At 46.3% G+C, this 20,390-nt stretch overlaps 1 protein-coding gene across 1 annotated transcript in view; it reads right to left on the reverse strand.

Moving 5' to 3' along the window:
- LOC122543902 (zinc finger protein 229-like) overlaps positions 1-20,390 on the reverse strand; it is a 93,937-nt gene that overhangs the window by 13,505 nt on the left and 60,042 nt on the right. The window contains exon 2 of the mRNA XM_043682790.1: positions 19,305-19,324. Within this exon, the coding sequence (XP_043538725.1) occupies positions 19,305-19,324 (20 nt within the window). The remainder of the gene's footprint in view (positions 1-19,304; positions 19,325-20,390) is intronic.

Here is a 20,390-nt window from a genome sequence, read left to right on the forward strand (position 1 = left end):
GGCGTTCTTCCTCCAGTTTGCATGTGGCCTTATTTTGAAGGTGGAGGAGGCCCGAACCCGGGTCTCTGGCGCTGTGAGGCAGCAGTGCTAACCACTGTGCCACCGTGCCGCGTTCTTCCTCCAGTTTGCATGTGGCCTTATTTTGAAGGTGGAGGAGGCCCAGAAGGGGCATGTTTGATTAGATTAGATTCCCTGCAGTGTGGAAACAGGCCCTTCAGCCTGACAAGTCCACACCGACCCTCTGAAGAGTAACCACCCAGACCCATTTCCCACTAACACAATGGACAATTTAGCATGGAAACCGGAGTACTCGGAGGAAACCCACGCAGACACTGGGAGGATATGCAAACTCCACACAGACAGTTGCCCGAGGCTGGAATCGAACCTGGGACCCTGGTTCTGTGAGGCAGCAGTGCAAATCACTGTGCCACCATGCCGCCCAATTGTCAGGGGGGGGTGGGAGTTGAAATAGCTGGCAAGTGGAAGTTGATGTAGAGGAGACCATATCGGAGGCAAAGGATGCAATAATTCAGGTTAGATGAAATGCAAGTGAATCTCTGCTGGACTTTGAATGCTTCTTTGGGGCCTTGGATGAAGGTGAGAGGGAAAGTGTGGGGACAGGTTTTGCACCTTCTGCAGCTGCAGGGGAAGGTTCCAGGTTGGAGGAGGGATTAGTGAGGAGTGTGGACCTAACAAGGGGGTCACAGAAGGAACAGTCCCTTTGAAAAGTGAATATGGGTAGGGTGGGAAATATCATTTTGTGATGGGGTCAGACTACAGGTGGCAGAGTTAGATGTGTTAGACTTGGGGATTAGTGGGGTTGAATGTGAAGACCAGGGGCATGCTATCCTTGTGGTTGGCGGCAGGGTTTGTTTGAGGGCAAAGGTGTGAGAAATGGAGAAGATGCAGTTGAGGACACTGTTGATCACAGGGGAGGGGAAATTGCAGTCTTTGAAGCAGGAGGACATCTGGGATGTCCTGGAGTGGAATTGCTTCTCCTGGTAGCAGATACAGTGGAGGGAATTGGGTGTATGGGGGTGGGTGGGAGGAGGTGTAGTTGAGATAGCTCTGGGAGTCAGTGGGTTTGTCATAGATGTTAGTGCTGAGTGAGCTAGTGGAGGTGGAGACAGAGAGGTTCAAGGAAGGGGAGGGAAGTGTCAGAGATGGTCCAGGTGAATTTGAGGTCAGGGTGGAAGGTGTGGGAGAAGTGAATGAACTATTTAAGCTCCTCATAGGAGCACGAGGCAGTGCCAATATAGCCATCGATGTAGTGGAGGAAAGGGTGGGGAATGGTGCCGGTGTAGCTGCAGAAGAGGGACTGTTCCATGTATCTACAAAGAGGCAGCATAGAACAGGCCCATATGGGTATCCATGGCCACCTCTCTGGTTTGGAGGAAGTGGGAGGATTGAAAGAAAAAGTTGTTCAGGGTGAGGACCAGTTCTGCCAAGTGGATGAGTGTGTCACTGGAGGGGGACTGGTTGGGTCCACTGGAGTGGATGAGAGAGTGCTTCAAGGCTCTTCTCACGGGTTACAGGTATAGAGAGACTGGGATGTTCATGGTGGTGATGAGGTGTTGGAGGCCAGGGAACTGAAAGTCATAGAGAAAGTGGTGGGTAGATGTGGTATCCTAAACATAGGTGAGGAATTCCAAAGGGGACAGGAGGTAGTCGAGATTAGAGGAGCGGAGTTCAGTAGGGTAGGAGCAACGGGTAATCGGTCAACCTGGGCACTCAGGTTTATGAATTTTAGGGAGAAGATAGAATCGGGCAGTGCTAGGTTGGGGAACTATAACGTCAGAGGCTGTGTATGGGAGATTTTTTGAAGCAACGAGATTGTGAATGGTCTTGGAGATGATGGTTTGGTGATGAGGGGGGCAGTAGGAGGAGGTGTCAGCGAGTTGGCGTCTTGCTTTGGCGAGGCAGAGATTGGTGTGCCAAACTACCACCATGCCTCCCTTGTCAGCTGGTTTGATGGTGAGGTTGGGGTTGGAGCAGAGGGCTGCATGTTGCGAGGGGGGAGAGGTTGGAGTGGGTGAGACATGTGGAGAGATTCAGGCAGTTGATGTCACAATGGCGTTTGGAGACGAAGAGGTCAAGGGAGAGGGTAGGAGGCCAGGACTGGGTGTCCAGGAGGATGGAGTGTGTTGGAGGCGGGAAAAGGGGTCTTCGGAGAGTGGATGGGATTCACATTCAAAGAAGTAGGCACAGAGTTGGAGTCAGCGGAAAAAGTGTTCAGCATCTGGAAGTGTGCGGAATGTGTTGATATGTGGGCACAGTGGAATAGAGGTTAGTCCTTTTGAGGACTGACCATTTGCCCTCAGTGAGGGGGAGGTGTGGTAAATACCCAGCAGGGCTTGGGGCTGGGACATCATGTTGAGTTGGAGCGGAGGTGGAGATTGTCTCTGTCTCTGGGTGGGGGTGTGGGTGAGAACGATCATGTGATTGGCAGTGACATCAGCAATCATGTGAACGCTATCAGCGGAAGTGACGTCGGCAGTCGCAGGGAGTGATGTGGTTGGCAGAGGCGGTGTGCTCAGTGGCAATTTCAGAGGGGACATGGTCAGTAAAGGCAGCGGAAGCAGCATGTTTCAAACCCTGGACACGGTGGCCAGTTTAGCACGGCCAATCCGCCTAAGCTGCACATCTTTGGACTGTGGGAGGGAACCGGAGCACCTGGAGGAAACCCACACGGACACACTGGGGATGTGCAAGTTCCACACAGCCTGAGGCTGGAATTGAACCTGGGTCCCTGGCGCTGAGAGGCAGCAGTACTAGCTGCTGTGCTGCCCCTATTTATTTCTTATTTAATACAATTTCAGTGTCTCTAGCTGGCCCAGCATTTGTTACCCATCACTGGTTGCTCTTCAGTAGGTGGTGGTGAACTGCTGCAGACCTTGGCTTGCAGGCACATCCAAAATGCTATTAGGGAAGAATTTCCAGATTTTTGATCCAGCAAGTTTATTTTCCACTCAGGATGGTGAGTGGCTTGGAGGGGAGCTTGCAGGTAGTGGTGTTCTACATGGTGTAACTCGAGGGTTTGGAAGGTTCTGTCTAAGGAGCCTGGGAGAGTTGCTGCAGTGCATCCTGTAGATGGTACATTCTGTGCATTGATGTGGCAAGAGTATTTTAGATTCCCAACAGTATGGGAACAGGCCCTTCAGCCCAACAAGTCTATAATCGACCCTCTGAAGAGAACCCCACCCAGACCCAGTCCCCCAACCTATATTTCCCTCTGACTAATGCACCTAACACTATGGGCAATTTAACATGGCCAATTCACCTGACCTGCACATCTTTGGATTGTGGGAGGAAACCGGAGCACCCGGAGGAAACTCACGCAGACACGGGAAGAATGTGCAAACTCCACACAGACAGCTGCCCGAAGTGGGAATCGAACCTGGGTCCCTGGTGCTGTGAGGCAACAGTGCTAACCACTGTGCCGGCCAGTCTGGGAATCGAACCCACATCCCAGCCCACTAGCCTGGAGTCTCTGGATTACTATCCCAGTGAAATTACCATTATGCCACCAAGTCCTTTTTGAAGTGTTGTTGGATGATGTCAAGCTTTTGAGTGTTTTGGAGCTGCATTCATCTAAACATGTTTAAAATATGTTTGAAAGAAGTTCAAAGGATTTGCTAGCCAAAACCCAGAATGTGCGGATTGTCTTATGAAGTGAGGCTGGATTGGGTAGGCCTGCATCAGCTCCAGTTTAGTTTAGAACAGTCAGTGATGGCACGGTGGCTCAGTGGTTAGCACTGCTGCCTTACAGTACTAAGATCCCAGGTTCAATTCCAGCCTAGGGTGACTGTTTGTGTGGAGTTTGCACACTCTCCCTCTTTCTGCATGGGTTTCCTCCGGATGCTCCAGTTTCCTCCTACAGTCCAAAAATGTGCAGGTCAGGTGAATTGGCCGTGCTAAATTGCCCATAGTGTTAGGTGCATTGGTTAGAGTGAAATGGGTCTGGGTGGGTTACTCTTCGGAGGGTCGGTGTGGACTGGTTGGGCTGAAGGGTCTGTTTCCACATTGTAGGGAATCTAATCTAATTGAAACATATAAGATCCTGAGCGGACTTGACTGGGTGAATGGGGAAAGGATGTTCCCTCTTGTATGAGATTCTCAAACTGTGGATCATAGTTTTTAAAAAAAATGAGGAAACTTGTTTTTCTTGGAGGATTGAGTTTCTTTGGAATTCTTTTCCTGAAAAGGCAGTAGGTGCGGAATCTTTAAATATTTTTAAGACAGAGGTAGATTCTGGATTACCAAGAGGATGAAAAATTATTAGGGATTTGCAGGAAGGTAAAGCTATCTTAAAATCGGATTAGGAGAAAGTGAGGACCGCAGATGTTGGAGACCAGAGTCGAGAGTGTGGTGCTAGAAAAGCACAGCAGGTCAGGCAGCATTCGAGCAACAGGAGAGTTGACTTTTCGGGCACAAGCCCTTCATCAGGAATGAGGCTTGTGGGCTGGGGGTGCTGAGAGATAAATGGGAGGGGAGTGGGTTGGGGGTAAGGTAGCTTGAGAATGCAATAAGTAGATGAAGATGGGGGTGAAGGTGATAAGATGGAGCGGACAGATGGGAAAGGTAATGGACAGGTCAAGAGGGCAGTGACGAGTTGGAGGCTTGGCCCTGAGATAATGTGGAGGAGGGGAATTGAGGAAATCCACATTGATCCCGTGTGGTTGCACAGTCCCAAGGCAGAATGTGAGGCGTTCTTCCTCCAGACGTTGGGTGGTAAGGGTTTGGCGATGGAGGAGGCCCAGGACCTGCATGTCCTTGGTGGAGTGGGAGGGACAGTTGAAGTGTTCAGCTACAGGGTGGTGGGGTTGGTGGATGCGGGTGTCCCAGAGATGTTCTCTGAAATGATCCCCAAGTTGGTGTCCTGCCTCTCTGATGTAGAGGAGACCACATTAGCATGATCATACTTGAACCTGCTCTGCCATTTAAAGGGCCAAGTAGCCTACTCTTATTCCTTATTTGTATGTTTGTAATATCCTATCACACCCCTGATTTGTATCGTGTGATTGGAAGACAAGTACTAGGAAATCAGGAAGTGTGTGACTTCATTCAGAATTCCTAGCCTCATGTAACCACAATATTTGTACAGTGTGGGCACCATGCATTTCAGTTTCCAGTCAACCATAACCCAAGTATGGTGATTGTGGGGGATGCAGTGGTTCCATTGTTAGTTGGGGATAGTTAGACCCTCTGTTTTTGACATTTTCTTTTATCAGATGCTCTTTGGAGGGATATTGTGGGCTCAATGGGCCGAATGGCCTACTTCCACGAACATAAGGATTTTGCTAAGGGGTTTGCTTTTCTTTCCCAGCTGGAATTTCTTCAGTGCATTCATGAAGGGGAGAGACTGTCCACCATCTCTGTGTGAGGACGGATTCTGTTCCTTAACTCAGGCGGGCACGCCAGTGGGTTCACCATATGGGATGACCTTTCATTGTATCTTGTTGTTTCATAGAGGCTTCCAAGCAACATCTAACTTGTTAACATACCGAATGTTCACACTGAGGAGAAGCCATTCACCTGCTCCACATGAAGAAAGGGATTAATTCCGTCACCAATACAGAACGGAAACAGACCCTTCGGTCCAACTCGTCCATGCCAACCAGATATCCTAAATTAATCTAGTCCCATTTGCCAGCACTTGGCCCATATCTCTCTCCACTCTTCCTATTCACATACTCCGCCAGATGCCTTTTAATTGTTGTAATTGTACCAGCCTCCATCACTTCCTCTGGCAGCTCATTCCATACACTCACCACCCTCTGCGTGAAAAGGTTCCCCTTAGGTCTCTCTTCAATCTTTTCCCTCTTACCTTAAACCTATGCCCTCCAGTTCTGGATTCCCCCAACCCAGGAAAAAGACCTTGTCTATTTATCCTATCCGTGCCCCTCATGATTTTATAAACCTCTACAAGGTCACCCTTCAATCTCTACTCTAGGGATAATAGTCCAGCCTATTCAGCCTCTCCCTATAGCTCAAACCCTCCAACCCTGGCTACATATTTATAAATCTTTGCTGAACCCTTTCAAGTTTCACAACGTCCTTTGGATAGGAAGGAAACCAGAATTGCACACAATATTCCAAACGTGGCCTCATGCTACAGCTGCAACATGACCTCCTGTACTCGATGCCAATGAAGGAAAGCATACCAAACGCTTTCTTCATTATTCTCTCTAACTGCGACTCTACTTTCAAGGAACTAAGAATGTGCACTCCAAGATCTTTGTTCAGCAACACTCTAAAACCTTACCATTAAGTGTATAGCTCCTGCCCTGATTTGCCTTTCCAAAATGCAGCACCTCACATTTATCTATATTAAATTCCATCTGCCACTCCCAGGCCCACTGGTCCATCTGATCAAGAGCCCATTGTACTCTTGAGGTAATTACCTTCGCTGTCCACTTCACCTCCAATTTTGGTGTTATCTGCAAACTTACTAACTATACCTCCTGTGTTCACATACAACTTTTTTTTTCTTCAACATCAGTTGTTCTTAGTGATGAGAGACCTTTACATATTTGAACTGTGAGAAGACCTTGAACATCAAATGGATTGTCTAATGTCCATTAATGAGCTCTCACTGGGAAGGGACTGTTCACTGCTCAGTGTTTGGGAAGGAATTTACTCAGTTTTTTAAACATCCAACATATCACTGAGTTTGTGGAGGTGGTGGCATAGTAATAATTTCACTCTATATTAGCAATCCAGAACCCCAGGCCAGTGCTTTTGGAATGTAGGCGGATTCCATTGTGGCAGATGGTGAAATTTGAATTCGGTGAAACATTTCAGAATAAAGAACGAGCATAATAATGACCACGTAATCTTTGCCACTAGTTGTAAAAACCCATCTGGCTCACTTGTGGCCTTTAGGGAAGCGAATCTGTCATTCTTGTATGATCTGGCCTACAAGTGACTAGACCCACTGCAAATAGGGGTGACTCTTAAATATCTTCTGGGCAGTTAAGGATGGGCAATAAATAAGCTAGCAACACCCATGTACAAATAACCCCAAAGTAAGTTTTGTGTGTCAATCTATATTCAAAAGAATTCAATTGACACCATTACTCGAAAAATCTGAAATAAAAGTGGAGAGAGGCTGTACACATGCTTCAGAAACATTTCTGATAATAGGTACAGGTTTAATCATTTATCTTTGTTGCCTCTTAAAGGCTAAATGTGCATTGTAATTTTACAGAAATATGTGTGAAGATCTCTTTAAACAAGCTCAAACTAGACAACAGTAAGGTACTGGTGAGATGTTTTAAATTTAATTTACGTAACCCATTACACAAGAACTCAAGAACTGGTGTGAATAAGTAATGAACACGTCATTCTAATCCAGTTGGTCTGGTCAAAGTTGGACCAGGTCAAACTCCCAGAGCTTTTGTGCATTCATCGTTTTTGACTTTAGGGCTTACGAAATTAATTACACCCACTCACTCTTGTTATTTATCAAAATGGAACACATTGACCCATTAAAGAATCTTTGAGGAGTGTTGGGTCCAAGTTTTGTTGGTCGGAACGTAATCCGGACTCCGTGTGGGATAAGTCGGTTCCGTATGCAGGTGCTGAGGAAGGAGATATGGCTGTGGTAGTGAGTCTGTTTGAGAATGTGGCTGAAGAGCTTCTGTGCAGAGGAGATGACCTGGGGGGTGCAGTGAGAGAGGGACTCACTGAAATCTTTGTAGAGGTGTTGGGTCCAAGAATTCCTGAAGAAGGGCTTATGCCCGAAACGTCGATTCTCCTGTTCCCTGGATGCTGCCTGACCTGCTGCGCTTTTCCAGCAACACATTTTCAGCATTAAAGAATCTTGCAAATTATGTAGCCAATTCTTTCGGGAGTCTGTACAATGGTCATTTTCTCATGGTTTGTAAATTGCTATCTCATCTCCCTGAGAGATTTAATGACATCTTTATATTTAGTCCTTCACTTGAACTCCTGGCTTAGAGACAAAAATATACATCGTCAGTCCTTTCAGTTAATAACGTATGCCTATGTGGTCACAGGTAATAATTCTGACCACCTTGATATGTGTGCTATAGATCCTTCATTGTCATGTGTGTAAGTTCTATACTGTAGAGTGACGTGTAATAAAGTTTCCTCGCTCGCACTCTCGCTACAATGTCGAGATTTTTCACTGAAGAATGAAGCCAGAGTCTGCTCAATGCTGTATAAAATCTGACATCTACCCAAACAGACTACACTTCTCCTAAAACAATACAAAGGATCTGATACTTTCCAGATCCTTTCTCATCTTCTGACCATTATCCTCCAGTCACAAATCCTTTGTGTGTACATCATCCTTCAATAACACTACAGCTTCCACTTTAAAACTTCCATCAATCTTACCAACCGATATAAATGGAATTGCTGCAAGGGAATCAGTTCTTGAATACTCTCACGCTGATTGTGTTAAGGCTTCCTGGAGTAATGCACTGAGCCAAATTTTTCCCATCCGAGTAAATTTTAATGGGATAATCCAGTTTTATTTTTAAATCGAATCTCTTTGAACCTAATTAAGGCCCATCCCTTTCTCACACACTGCAAGGGATGGTCTGCTGTGAGTTGTTCTCTTACAGTCTGAATCTCCGCTGGAAGGGTTCACGACCCTCATCTGGACTCGGTCCAGCCTCCCTCATTCACTCTGATTGGCCGAAGGAAGAATTGTCACGCTTTGTTCCATCAGCACCGTTCTCTCTTCCTATTGGGTCGGGTCCGTCATCAATCACCCAGGCGCGCTGGCGTTTGGAGCACGTGCGCGATCATGCGTTCAAATTGCGCAGCCGCAGAGGGGGGGGTGAGTGTCTGAAAGGCAGGAGGCTGGAAGAACCTAGCTAGCAAGGCAGCATCAGGAGGTGGGGAAGTCAATGTTTCGGGTGTAACCCTTCTTCAGGTCATTGGGGGGTAGGAACTGGTGGAAGGGGAGCTGCAGATAAAGGGGTTGGCGAGGGCAGGGTGCTGAAGTGGGGCTAGGGTGAAGACAGGAAGAGGGTACAACCTGGTTGGTCAATGGGAGGAATGAAACCATTGGTGGACAGGAGGGGGAAGGGAGGTTATTTGAAATTGGAGAACTCGCACTGTTGAGTCCTCCGGGCTGTAGGCTGCCCAAGCGGAAGATGAGGTGTTGTTCCTCCAGTTTGGGCTTTGGTTCATTGTGCCCATGGAGGAGGCTGAGGATGGTCATGTGTGAAAGGGAGTGGGAAGGGGATTTACAATGGGCAGTAACTGGGAGGTCCGTTTGGCCCCCGTGGGCCCGGCTGAGATGCTTGGCGAACCGTTACTTAAGTTTACGTTTAGATTAGATTCCCTACAGTGTGTGGAAACTTCAGCCCAACAAGTCCGCACCGACCCTCTGAAGAGTAACCCACCCAGACCCATTGCCCCCTGGCTAACGCACCTAACCTATGGGCAATTTAGCATGGCCAATTCACCTGACCTACACATCTTTGGACTGTGGGAGGAAACCGGAGCACCCGGAGGAAACCCACGCAGACACAGGGAGAATGTGCAAACTCCACACAGACAGGCACCCGGGGCTGGAATCGAACCTGGGACCCTGGTAGTCTCCCTGATGTAGAGAAGTCCACATCAGGAGCACCAGATGCAATAAACTAGGTTGGAAGAGAGGCAGGTGAACCTCTGTCTCAAATGGAGGGACTGTTTGGGGCCCTGGATGGAAGTGAGGGGGTGGTGTACCTGCAGGTTTTGTATCTTTTCCAGTGGCAGGGGAAGGTAGCTGGGGGTTTGAGTCAGGAGAGTGGCACAAACCAAGTATTGTCCAAGGGAGCAGCCTTTGCGGAAGGCAGAGAGGGGTGGGGAGGGGAAGATGTCCTTGGTGGTGGGATGTAGTTGGAGTTGGTGGAAGTATGTAAGGATGATGCATTTGATGCAGAGACTGATAGGCAAGGACAAGGGGGACTCTGTCTTTATTGCACTGGGGGGTTGTGGTTGAGAGCAATGGAACAGGGAGTAGAGGTGGTGTGGTGGAGGGCAGTCTGCATGACAGGGAGGAAAAGCATGTTGTTCTCATTTTATTAGGTCGATGTGGACAGCCGCCATCTTAATTTATGGCAGTGTATGGAAGGGCACTTGCGCTGAAGTAATCTTTTTTGTTGAGGGACAATATGCTGAAGAGCACATACAAACCCATCCTGAGCTTTCTTCCAAAAACTGTTTTAAAAAAAAAACAGTGGGTGTGGTAAATGAGAAACTAAAGCAGAAAAGCTGCTGGAAAAGCTCAGCAGGTCGGGCAGATCTGTGGAGAGAAATCGGAGTTAATGTTTCAGGTCTCGTGACCCTTCCTCAGAACTGACACAATTCTGGGGAAGGGTCACTCGACCCAAAACGTCAACTCTTGATTTCAGTCCACAGGTGCTGCCAGACCTGCTGAGCTTTTCCAGCAATTTCTGTTTTTGTATCAGATTGCTTCTTGTGGACTGACTGGGATAGGTTTTGGATTTTACAGGTGACTTAGAAGCAAGAAATGTACACAAGCCAAGGGAAATGATTGTTCCCTCTGCAATACAGCTTTAAAATTCTGCATCGGTTACACAAGTTTTCCACTTTGTGGTCCGCGAGTTCTATTAGTCATAGAATAATTCAGAACATTTCTTTTCTCATTCTGTTGGTAGAATGGGGAATAAAAACCTAAAGTTGCTTGAGAGACAAAGCAGGGCTGGTAACATCTGTGGCAAGAGACACGCTGTCTAGTATGACTCTCCTTCAGAGCTAGTATTCTATTTAGTAGAATGTGGACTTTGCAATGAAAAGATGTGATTATGTTAATTTTTTTTTAAAATTCACTCATGGAATGTGGATGTTGTGATTAGGCCAACATTTATTGCTCATCCTTAGTATTTAAAAGAAAAATGATGGGAATGTCAGGAAAAAAAACTGGGTGAGAAATATAAGCTGAAAGGCTGAAATGATGTCAGCCAAATAGAAGACTCATGTGCAGCAGAATCTCCAGTACAGACAGAATGGGCCATTGCAAATTTGATATTTAATGTTATTCTTTGTTAATTCCTTTTACAGGCCATTAGCAGATTCATAGTCAGGAAAATCAAGCCAGACCTCTTGCCGAGATGGTCTCTTGGTACATCGGATTCTGATCATCTCTGTTGGAAGCTGTTGAGAGGGCATTCATCTGCTTTGACTATTGGAAGGGATTTGCACAGCTGGTAAACACTTGCAATAGTGAAAGGCTGTTCACCTGCTCAGAGTGTGGGAAGCAATTTACCTGTTCGTCCAATCTGCGGGCACACCAACACGATCACGATGAAGAGGGACTTTCTTCAGCGTTCTGCTTCCGAGTACAGCTGTGAAACAGCCAAAGAAGTGGTCCCGGAGCTGCAATTTCGTGCTAATGGGAGACCGTTTAGTTATTCCCATTGTGGGAAGAGATTCAAACAGTCCTTCTGCCTCAGGGAGCACCAGCTCCCCCACACCCACGAGAGACCATTCAGCTGTCTTCACTGTGGGGAGAGTTTTAGCAAGTCAGGTCATCTCACTGAGCACCAGTAAGTTCGCAGCAAGGACAAGCCATTCAGCTGCTTCCACTGTGGGAAGACATTCACTCAGTCCTACCACTTAGTTGACCACCAACTGGTTCACTTCAGTAAGATAACTTACCTGAGTGCAAGAAGGTCTTTAAAAGATGTAGTGAGGTGCTGAGCCATGAGTGCTCAGACAGCAGGGAGAGGCCTTTCAGTTGCTCCTTGTGCTGGAAGACATTCACCCATTCAATCCACCTTCTGAAGCACTAGGGCATTCGCACTGGGGAGAGACCGTTTATCTGCTCCATGTGTGGAATGGGATTCACTCGGTCATTACACCTTGTGACACACCAACGAACTCTCACTGTGGGGAGGCCATTCAGTTGCTCAAAGTGTCAGAAATCATTTAGTGACACACCAGTGGATTCACAGTGGGGAGAAACCATTCACCTGCTCCAAGTGTGGGAAGGGATTCACTCAATCTTCCCATCTACTGTGACACCGGCGGATTCACACTGGGGAGAGACTATTCGCCTGCTCGGTGTGTGGCAAGAGACTTACTTCTTTCCAGCTCCTGTTGAAGCCTGTTCACACTGGGGAGAAGCCATTATCCTGCTGTAAGCATCACAAGGGAGATTCTCAATGCATCGAACACCGATATAGTCACTCCAATAAGGAAAGTTTGATATGTTCTGAATGTGATAAGACCTTTAAAAGGAACAGTGACCTGCTGACACACCAGCGTGTTCACACTGAGTAGAGACTATTCCTCTGCTCTGAGTATGGGAAGTGATTTGTATACTGATGTAGTGAAACACTGGCATACCTGTACTGGGGAGAGGCCATTCATCTGCACTGGGTGTAGGAAGAGGTTTACTCAGTCAGCCAGCCTGCTGACACATTGGCGAGCTCACAGCAAGGAGAAGCTGTTCACCTGTTCCGAGTGCAGGGAGAGTTTCATGCAGTCGACCCAACTGGTAAGACACCAGCAAATTCACACTGAGGAGAGACCTTTCAAATGCCTGGACTGTGGGAAATGCTGTAAAACCTTCGAGGATTTTATCTCTCACCATGGCGTTCACACTGAAAAGAGACCATTCAGATGCTTGTACTGAAGGGCAGGATTCAAGAAATCATCTGAACTGACTCTAAGGTACAAATTCACACTTGGGAGAAGTCGTTCATGTTTGTGGGAAGGCATTTACTCACTCAAGCAGCCTGTGGAGGCACCAGCGAGTTCATACGGGGAGAAGCCATTTAGCTGCTCGGTCTGTGCCAAAGGGGTTTCTTGTTTGCACCACCTGCTGAGACACGAGTGTTTTTCGTAAATCACCAGCAACATTGGATTTTCTTCTTTGTTTGGCTAAGGGTCACATCGAGGACTAAACCTTCTATCGTTCCCAGATTTGCATTATCTCTGTTCTTGTTTGCTCTCAGGAACGAGCCCCAGCTTCTCATGCTTTCCAGAAAATGTCCCCAGCTTTGGGGTTCAGGAAAGGTATCAGTAACTCACTGGGATTATTAAAGACTAAACCCAGGCTTTGCATCACAATCAGCCACTGGACCTAATGTGTGTCCCACAGCTTCTCTCGCTCCTTCGGAATTTGAGTAAAACAGCGTACTACAGACCAGGTTTAAATTTCAAGCCACTCAGCCGAAGGTTGTGCAGGTTAGGTGGACTGGCCACACTAAATTGCCCGTAATGTCCAAGGATATGCAAGTTACGTGCATTAGCCATGGGATATGCTGGGTTACAGGAATCGGGTGGGGGTAGGGGATCTGGGTGGCATATTCTTCAGAGGGTCGGTGTAGACTTGGGCCGAATGGCCTGCTTCCATACTGTAAGGATTCTGTTTAATGAAACACTAGATGATGAGGCAGTGCTGCGGTAGCTGTCAGTCACTGGGTAACAACTTCACCTTGAAACCAAAAGGTGCAGTTGATTTTCCACTTCATAGAACAATCCAGGTTCATGTTTCAGTGCAGTCCCTCGGGCATGTCTCCCTGTCAGAGGTACTATGTTTCAACCCTGTCTGGTTGTTCAGTTGGATGTAACAAATACAATGGCTGTGATTCTGAAGGAAATCAAAGGATTCTTCCTGATATCCTATCCAACAAGGATTTGATGGCTCTGGTCACCTGGCGATGGCCTGATTCCCAGACTATTAATCCAGAAACCTCGGAAATGGTCTGGGGATCGGAAATGGCAGATGGTGAACTTTGTTTGTATTGAATTCAATCTGGAATTAAGAGTCTGATGTTGACCGTGAAACCATTGTCACTGCTCAGTGGTTAGCACTGCTGCCTTGCAGAACCCAGGTTCAATTCCAGCCTCGGGCAACTGTGCAAACTCCACACAGACTTTCTCCCCGTGTCTGGTTTCCTTCCACAGTCGAAAGACGTGCAGGTTAGGTGGGTTGGCCATGCTAAATCGCCCATAGTGTCCACAGATGTGCAGGCTAGGTGGATTAGCTAATGGGAAACGCAGGGTTACAGCGATAGGTCCAGTCTGGTTGGGATGCTGTTTGGAGGGTTGGGGTGAATTCCATGGGCTGGATTGTCTGCTTCCACACTGGGAATTCTCTGAATTGTCAGGAAGGAGAAACAACTGGCTCACTAATGTATTTTAGGGAAGGAAACTGCCATCCTTAAGCTGGTCTCGTGCACAGCATTGTAGTTAACTCTTACCTGCCCTGGGCAGTTCGGAGTGGACAGTAAGTTGTGGCCTAACCAGTGATGCTCTCGTTCCTGTGCATGAACTTTTAAAAATTGCTGTGGACCAATTGTTGTGATTCCCATCAGTGATTTCACTGCAAAAGTACTCCTTTGCTGTGAACCACTTTGGGACATCCTAAAAGGTTTGATCGGCACTGCATAAATGAACATGGCTTCTCCGTGTTTTGCCTGGAATGGAAACTGCCTGAACACTCTTGGCACAGTAAGACCTTTGCTGTTCTGACACACGGGTGTGCATCAATGAGGCTGACATCCTTGCTCAACGTTAGCTGCACTTGTGTGGAAAGGAGATGTGGAAAGAGCTGGTCTTTCCTGTGGAGAGACAGAGCCTTGTGCTTACCCTCAACAGTGCACAGCTCTTCTTGTGCTTTTAGTTTGCACAGCATCAAATTTAGATTAGATTAGATTAGATTAGATTTTTTAGATTCTCTACAGTGTGTAAACAGCCCAACCAGTCCACACCGACCCTCCGAAGAGTAACCCTCCCCGACCCATTCCCCTCTGACTAATACACCTAACACTATGGGCAATTTAGCACAGCCAATTCACCTGACCTGCCCATCTTTGGACTTTGGGAGGAAACCGGAGCACCCGGAGGAAACCCACACAGACACGGGGAGAATGCGCAAACTCCATACAGACAGTCGCCCGAGGCTGGAATTGAACCTGGGACTGCTATGAGGCAGCAGTGCTAACCACTGAGCCACATGCAGATGTAGTGAACAAATTAAAGATAAATGTTTTGAGTGTGCTTGTTAGCTCATACGTTGGGAGAAGAGAACTCTGAATCCATGGTATTATTCCCCCTTCTCAGGCTAGGTGAACTATTTTCTGTCCATATTAGTACAGAACCCAAAGCTTTGAATTTGTTGTATTATCCCTGTTATCTGTCTGTATCATTGATGTGCTGAGAACTTTAAATCCCTAGTGTTATCTCCGTTTTCTGCAAGGGCTATGTACCTTCCATTATACTAAGCTGAGGGCTTTAAATCCACATTACCATTCCTGTTTTCAGGATGGGTTAACTGTCCTCTGTCTTTAGTGTTCGAGCTGAGAGCTCTGAATCCTTGGTATTATCCCTGTTCTCCATAAGAGTAACGGTCCTCTATTATTGAAGTGCTGTTAATAAAGTCACTAAAATACAATTGGTTATTGGAAGTTTGATTACCTCGTGTCTGAAATCATTAGATTCAGTATTTCGAGTGAATAAGGTGAACAAAGAAACACATCATGGCCCAGCCGTCCAGCTCAATATTCAAAAGAGACAGTCTGTTATCTAAATCCTCTAGTAGGCAGACTAGAAGACAGTCCCTCCTCTAAGAAACCCTTGAATCATTGGTAAATATCTTGCATATGTGACTGCGTTCCAGCTGTCAGTTTCTGTTATTTGGACAGAGCAGTCACTCAAGCTTAAAAAAAAACAGTTTGGGTCACAACTCTGGTCACTGCATTACAGGCAGTATGTCATGACACTTCAGAGAGCACAGCAGATATTTATCTGGATATCAACAGAACTGGTGAACTTCAGTGATGAGGAAAGATTGGATCGGCTGCATTTGTTTTCTGTGGGATTGAAGAAGTTGAGGGGATTGGGATCCAGACAGAGTGGATAGGAAGGGCCTATTTCATTCACAAATTAATAACCAGAGTCATGAGTTTAAAGTAATTGTTGACAGGATTAGAGAGGAATGAGGGTGGAGGTTTTTCACCTGGAGCATGGTGGGTGGTCTAGAACTTGCTGTCTTAAAGGGTCATAGAGGCAGAAACAAATACTCTGCTCTGCAATTGAGGTGCTATGACCCTGGGGCTACAGACCAAGCAGGACAGTGAGCTTAGACTGGAGAGCTCATTTCCAGCCTGTAAATATTGAGTACCTGTATCTATATCTTAATAAGTGCTGCTGAATGTGACCTCAGTCAACACAAGGAAATCTCATCAGACCCTCCCATGACATCAGTAATGTCAGCCGAATCCACAGAGTCTCTCCCAACTCCTCAAACCATGCAACCCTCCTTGTGAGTATAACTTATTGTTGGATTACATTGTCCTGGAGTCTGCCTCCAAACAAGTAGCTCAGATGCTGGAATTCTGAAACAAACACAGAACAGTAGATAAGCTTAGCAGGTCTGACAGAGGAAGACTTCCACTTAGAGTCCAGGAGGAGTTCTGACAAAGAGTCATACAGATTTGAAGCATTGACTCTGTTGCTCTCTCAACGGATGGTTCCAGACCGACTGAGTCTCTCCAGCTTTCTCTGTGTTTGATCCAGACAGGGGTCAGTGTCACGACAGTTCAGGGAATCCAGTTTCATTCACTTCTAGATCTGCATGACAGGTAAAACTGTAGATGGTTCTTAAGTGAGGAGTCCTGTGGTTCCTTGTCAAATATTAGTCAGGATTCTGAAATCCTGTTTTCTTACAGTCCATCCAGGAAACCACACACTGAGTATAAAATCTTTAGCAGGGTCAGTGTTGAAGTTCCATGGCAGGAGAGATCCTAGAATAATTTTTTTTCTTCTTCTGGATTCCCTACTGTATGGAAACACGCCCTTCAGCCCAAGTCCACACCGACCCTGCAAGGAGTAACCCACCCAGACCCATTCCCCTACCCTATATTTACCCCTGATTTAGCTTGGCCAATTCGCCTGACCTGCACATGTTTGGAAACTGGAGCAAACCCTTGCAGACAGGGGGAGAATGTGCAAACTCCACACAGACAGTCGCTCGAGGTGGGAGTCGAACCCGGGTCCCTGGTGCTCCGTGCTGCCCCAACGGTCAGGATCATCCCCCTCTGGATATTTTTCATTGTCTTATCCCTTCCTGGGATATGTGTTGTAAGAAATAGGAATAGGAGTAGGCCATTCAACCTCTTGAGCTTTCATTTAATGGGATCAGGCTGATCTGACACTCCTCAAGTCTACTTTCCTTAGCTTTCCCCATAACCTTGATTCTCTGACTGATTAAGAATGATCGATCTCAGTCTTAAATATAGACAAGGACTCTGCCTCCACAGCTGTCTGTGCAAGACTGTCAGCCCCCAATCGCCATCTTGAATTGTTGCTCCTTTATCCTGTGACTATGCCCTCTGGTCCTAAACTCTCCCATGAGGGGAAACATCCTCTTAGCATTTACCTTGTCAAGCCCCTTAAAAATCCTTTATGTTTCAATAAGATCATCTCTCACTCTTCTAAATCCTAATGAGTCCCAACCTGATTAACCTTTGCCTCCACTCCAAGATCACCCTAGCAAAGCTGCCTCCAATTACATGATACCTTTCTTTAAATAAGGGGACCAAAACTGCGCACATTGGACTCACCAGCAGCTTGTACTGTTTCATTAGGACTGCCCTACTCTTACACAAACCTTCCTTTATATAAGGATGTTCTTGGCAAGGCCAGTATGTGTTCTCCATCTCCGGTTGCCCTTGACTGGTTTGCCAGGCCGTTTCTGACAGCATTTACAAGTCAAGCACATCACTGTGGGTCTGGAGTTACAGTTGGCCAGACTGAGTAAGACAGGCAGGAAGAACACAGCAAGACAAACAGCATCAGGAGGTGGAGAAGTTGACATTTGGCAGATTTTGTTTCCTAAAGGACATTAGTGAATCAACTGGCTTTTTTCAGCAATCAATGACTGCTATGACTAGCCATAGAGATGTACAGCATGGAAACAGACCCTTCGGTCCAACCTATCCATGCTGACCAGATATTCCAACCCAATCTAGTCCCACTGGCCAGCACCTGGCCCATATCCTGGCCCATTAGTGGGCGGCACGGTGGCACAGTGGTTAGCACTGCTGCCTCACAGCGCCAGAGATCCGGGTTCAATGCCCGCCTCAGGCGACTGACTGTGTGGAGTTTGCACGTTCTCCCCGTGTCTGCGTGGGTTTCCTCCGGGTGCTCCGGTTTCCTCCCACAGTCCAAAGATGTGCAGGGTCAGGTGAATTGGCCATACTAAATTGTCCATAGTGTTATGTAAGGGGTAAATGTAGGGGTATGGGTGGGTTTCGCTTCGGCGGGTCGATGTGGACTTGTTGGGCCGAAGGGAGGGCCTGTTTCCACACTGTAATCTAATCTAATCTAATCTAATCTAATCAGACTCCGTCCCCTCCACACCCATATTCTTTGAATATCAGCTTCTGCGAATTGAAAGTAAGTTTATATTTATAACTGCAGCGTTTGGTAAGGGGAAATATCTTGTACATTGCAGAAATGGGCAAGAACAATGTTACGAGTGATGTTACACTGTTTATGTCAGTTTCTCACCAATGGATAGTTGCATTGTATCCTAACAATTTAGTGCTTTGTAACTGACTCCGTATTTCATTCTGTAACTGCCAGTTTGTTGTTTCTAATCTTGTTTTTACTCAGTTTGTCAATCACTGGCATGTGAGAGAGCAAAAACCTCAACATTTCTAGCTTAGATTTTTAAATATTACAACAAATACAAAACAATGCAATTCAAAACAGTACAAAAATAATACAAAACTAAACCCAAATAATAAAAAAAATTCCCCAACCCACCCTCCTATACGAATGTATAAATATATATAGAGAACTATAAAATTTAAAAAAAACCTAAACTAGCAATTTAATTAACTAACTAAATAAATACCTAACAACAAACAAATAAATAGTAATAACTCAGCCCAGCCAAACAAAACACTCATACATTCACAGTTCCTCCCCCCTGGATATTGGACTCATGAAACACAATTGTTACGGCTATATAAAAGCCCTTGTTAGTGTGGCAGATAAATCTGTGTCCAGGTATTTCAAAAAGGGTTGCCATGTCTTGTAAAAATTCTCAGTTTTGTGGTTACCATATTTGTAAGAAAATCCAGGGGAATATGCTCCACAAAAATCTTCTGCCAACCCGATAGGCCTGGGGGGGTTTTCTGATATCCAACCTAGCAAGATATTCTTCCTTGCACAGAATGTAAGAATATTGAAACGTTTTGCCTTATGCGAGTCTGCAGGAAATACAGTGGGTGAAAGGAGTGAAATAAGGTCCTTCTCCACCCCTACACCTAAAATCCTCTCCATTGCACCCACTACACCGCTCCAATATGTTTGAAGCCTGTCACAAGACCAAAGACAATGGGTAAGAGTACCCATACAGACCTTGCACTTGGGGCATGCTGAAGATACCCCTGGTTTAAATTTTGACAAACGGTCTGGGGCTAAGTGGACCCTGTGGAGAATATTCAACTGTAAAGCATTGGTCCTATTGCAAATTGATATCTCTCTTGTATTCTCCCAAATATCCTCCCATGCCTCTGAAGAAACTTCAACACCTAGCTCTCTTTCCCACATCTTGCAGAGTCGATCAGACTCATCTGAGGTGGCACCCCCCAATTGGTGATATAGAGTACTGACAGAGAGTGTACTCTTAGCCCTTAGTACCCCTCTTTCTATGTCAGATTTGTAGGGATCAATTAAAAGTATGGTCCTTTTTTGAATAAAATCCCTAACATGAAAAAAACGAAAGAGGTCTCTATTAGGTAACTCGTACTTCCGTACTAACTGATCGAAGGACATCATTACATCTCCCTCAAATAAATCACCCATGCAAGATATATCCCTAGCTGCCCAACGTTTAAATCCTGAATCTATCATACCTGGTTGAAAACTCGGCATACCCACTAAAGGTGTAAACAAAGATGTTTTGCCAATATTACCTTCCCTCTACCGAATTGTCCTCCATGCTTTAACAGTATTGACGACTATTGGGTAATGGCAATATTCCCTAACTGTCCTCACCTTGTCCAAAAACAGCAAACTGGTAAGGGGGCACCTTGCCTGGGAGACTTCGATATCTAGCCGTATTGAAAGAGGGTCCCCACAAACCCAATCACTTACATAGGTCAAAAGCGAGCTTAATTGGTAATTTAAGGTCTACTTCCCCCCCCCCCCCCCCCCCCCTTCCCAAACTGAGGGGCAACTGTTCAGTCTCCTGAGTGTGTGTTTATTGAAAATCAGGGGGGGAGCGTCCGTATAGGGTATAGCAAACGAGGGAGAATATTCATCTTAATAAGCGCTATCCGACCCAACCATGAGACTGGAAGTGCCTCCCATCTTTGGAGATCTTGTTTAATTTTTTTCAAATAATTGAGTAAAATTGGCTTTGAACAGCCAATCCAGAA

Source organism: Chiloscyllium plagiosum, chromosome 45, assembly GCF_004010195.1.
Source record: "Chiloscyllium plagiosum isolate BGI_BamShark_2017 chromosome 45, ASM401019v2, whole genome shotgun sequence".
Lineage (NCBI taxonomy): Eukaryota > Metazoa > Chordata > Chondrichthyes > Orectolobiformes > Hemiscylliidae > Chiloscyllium > Chiloscyllium plagiosum.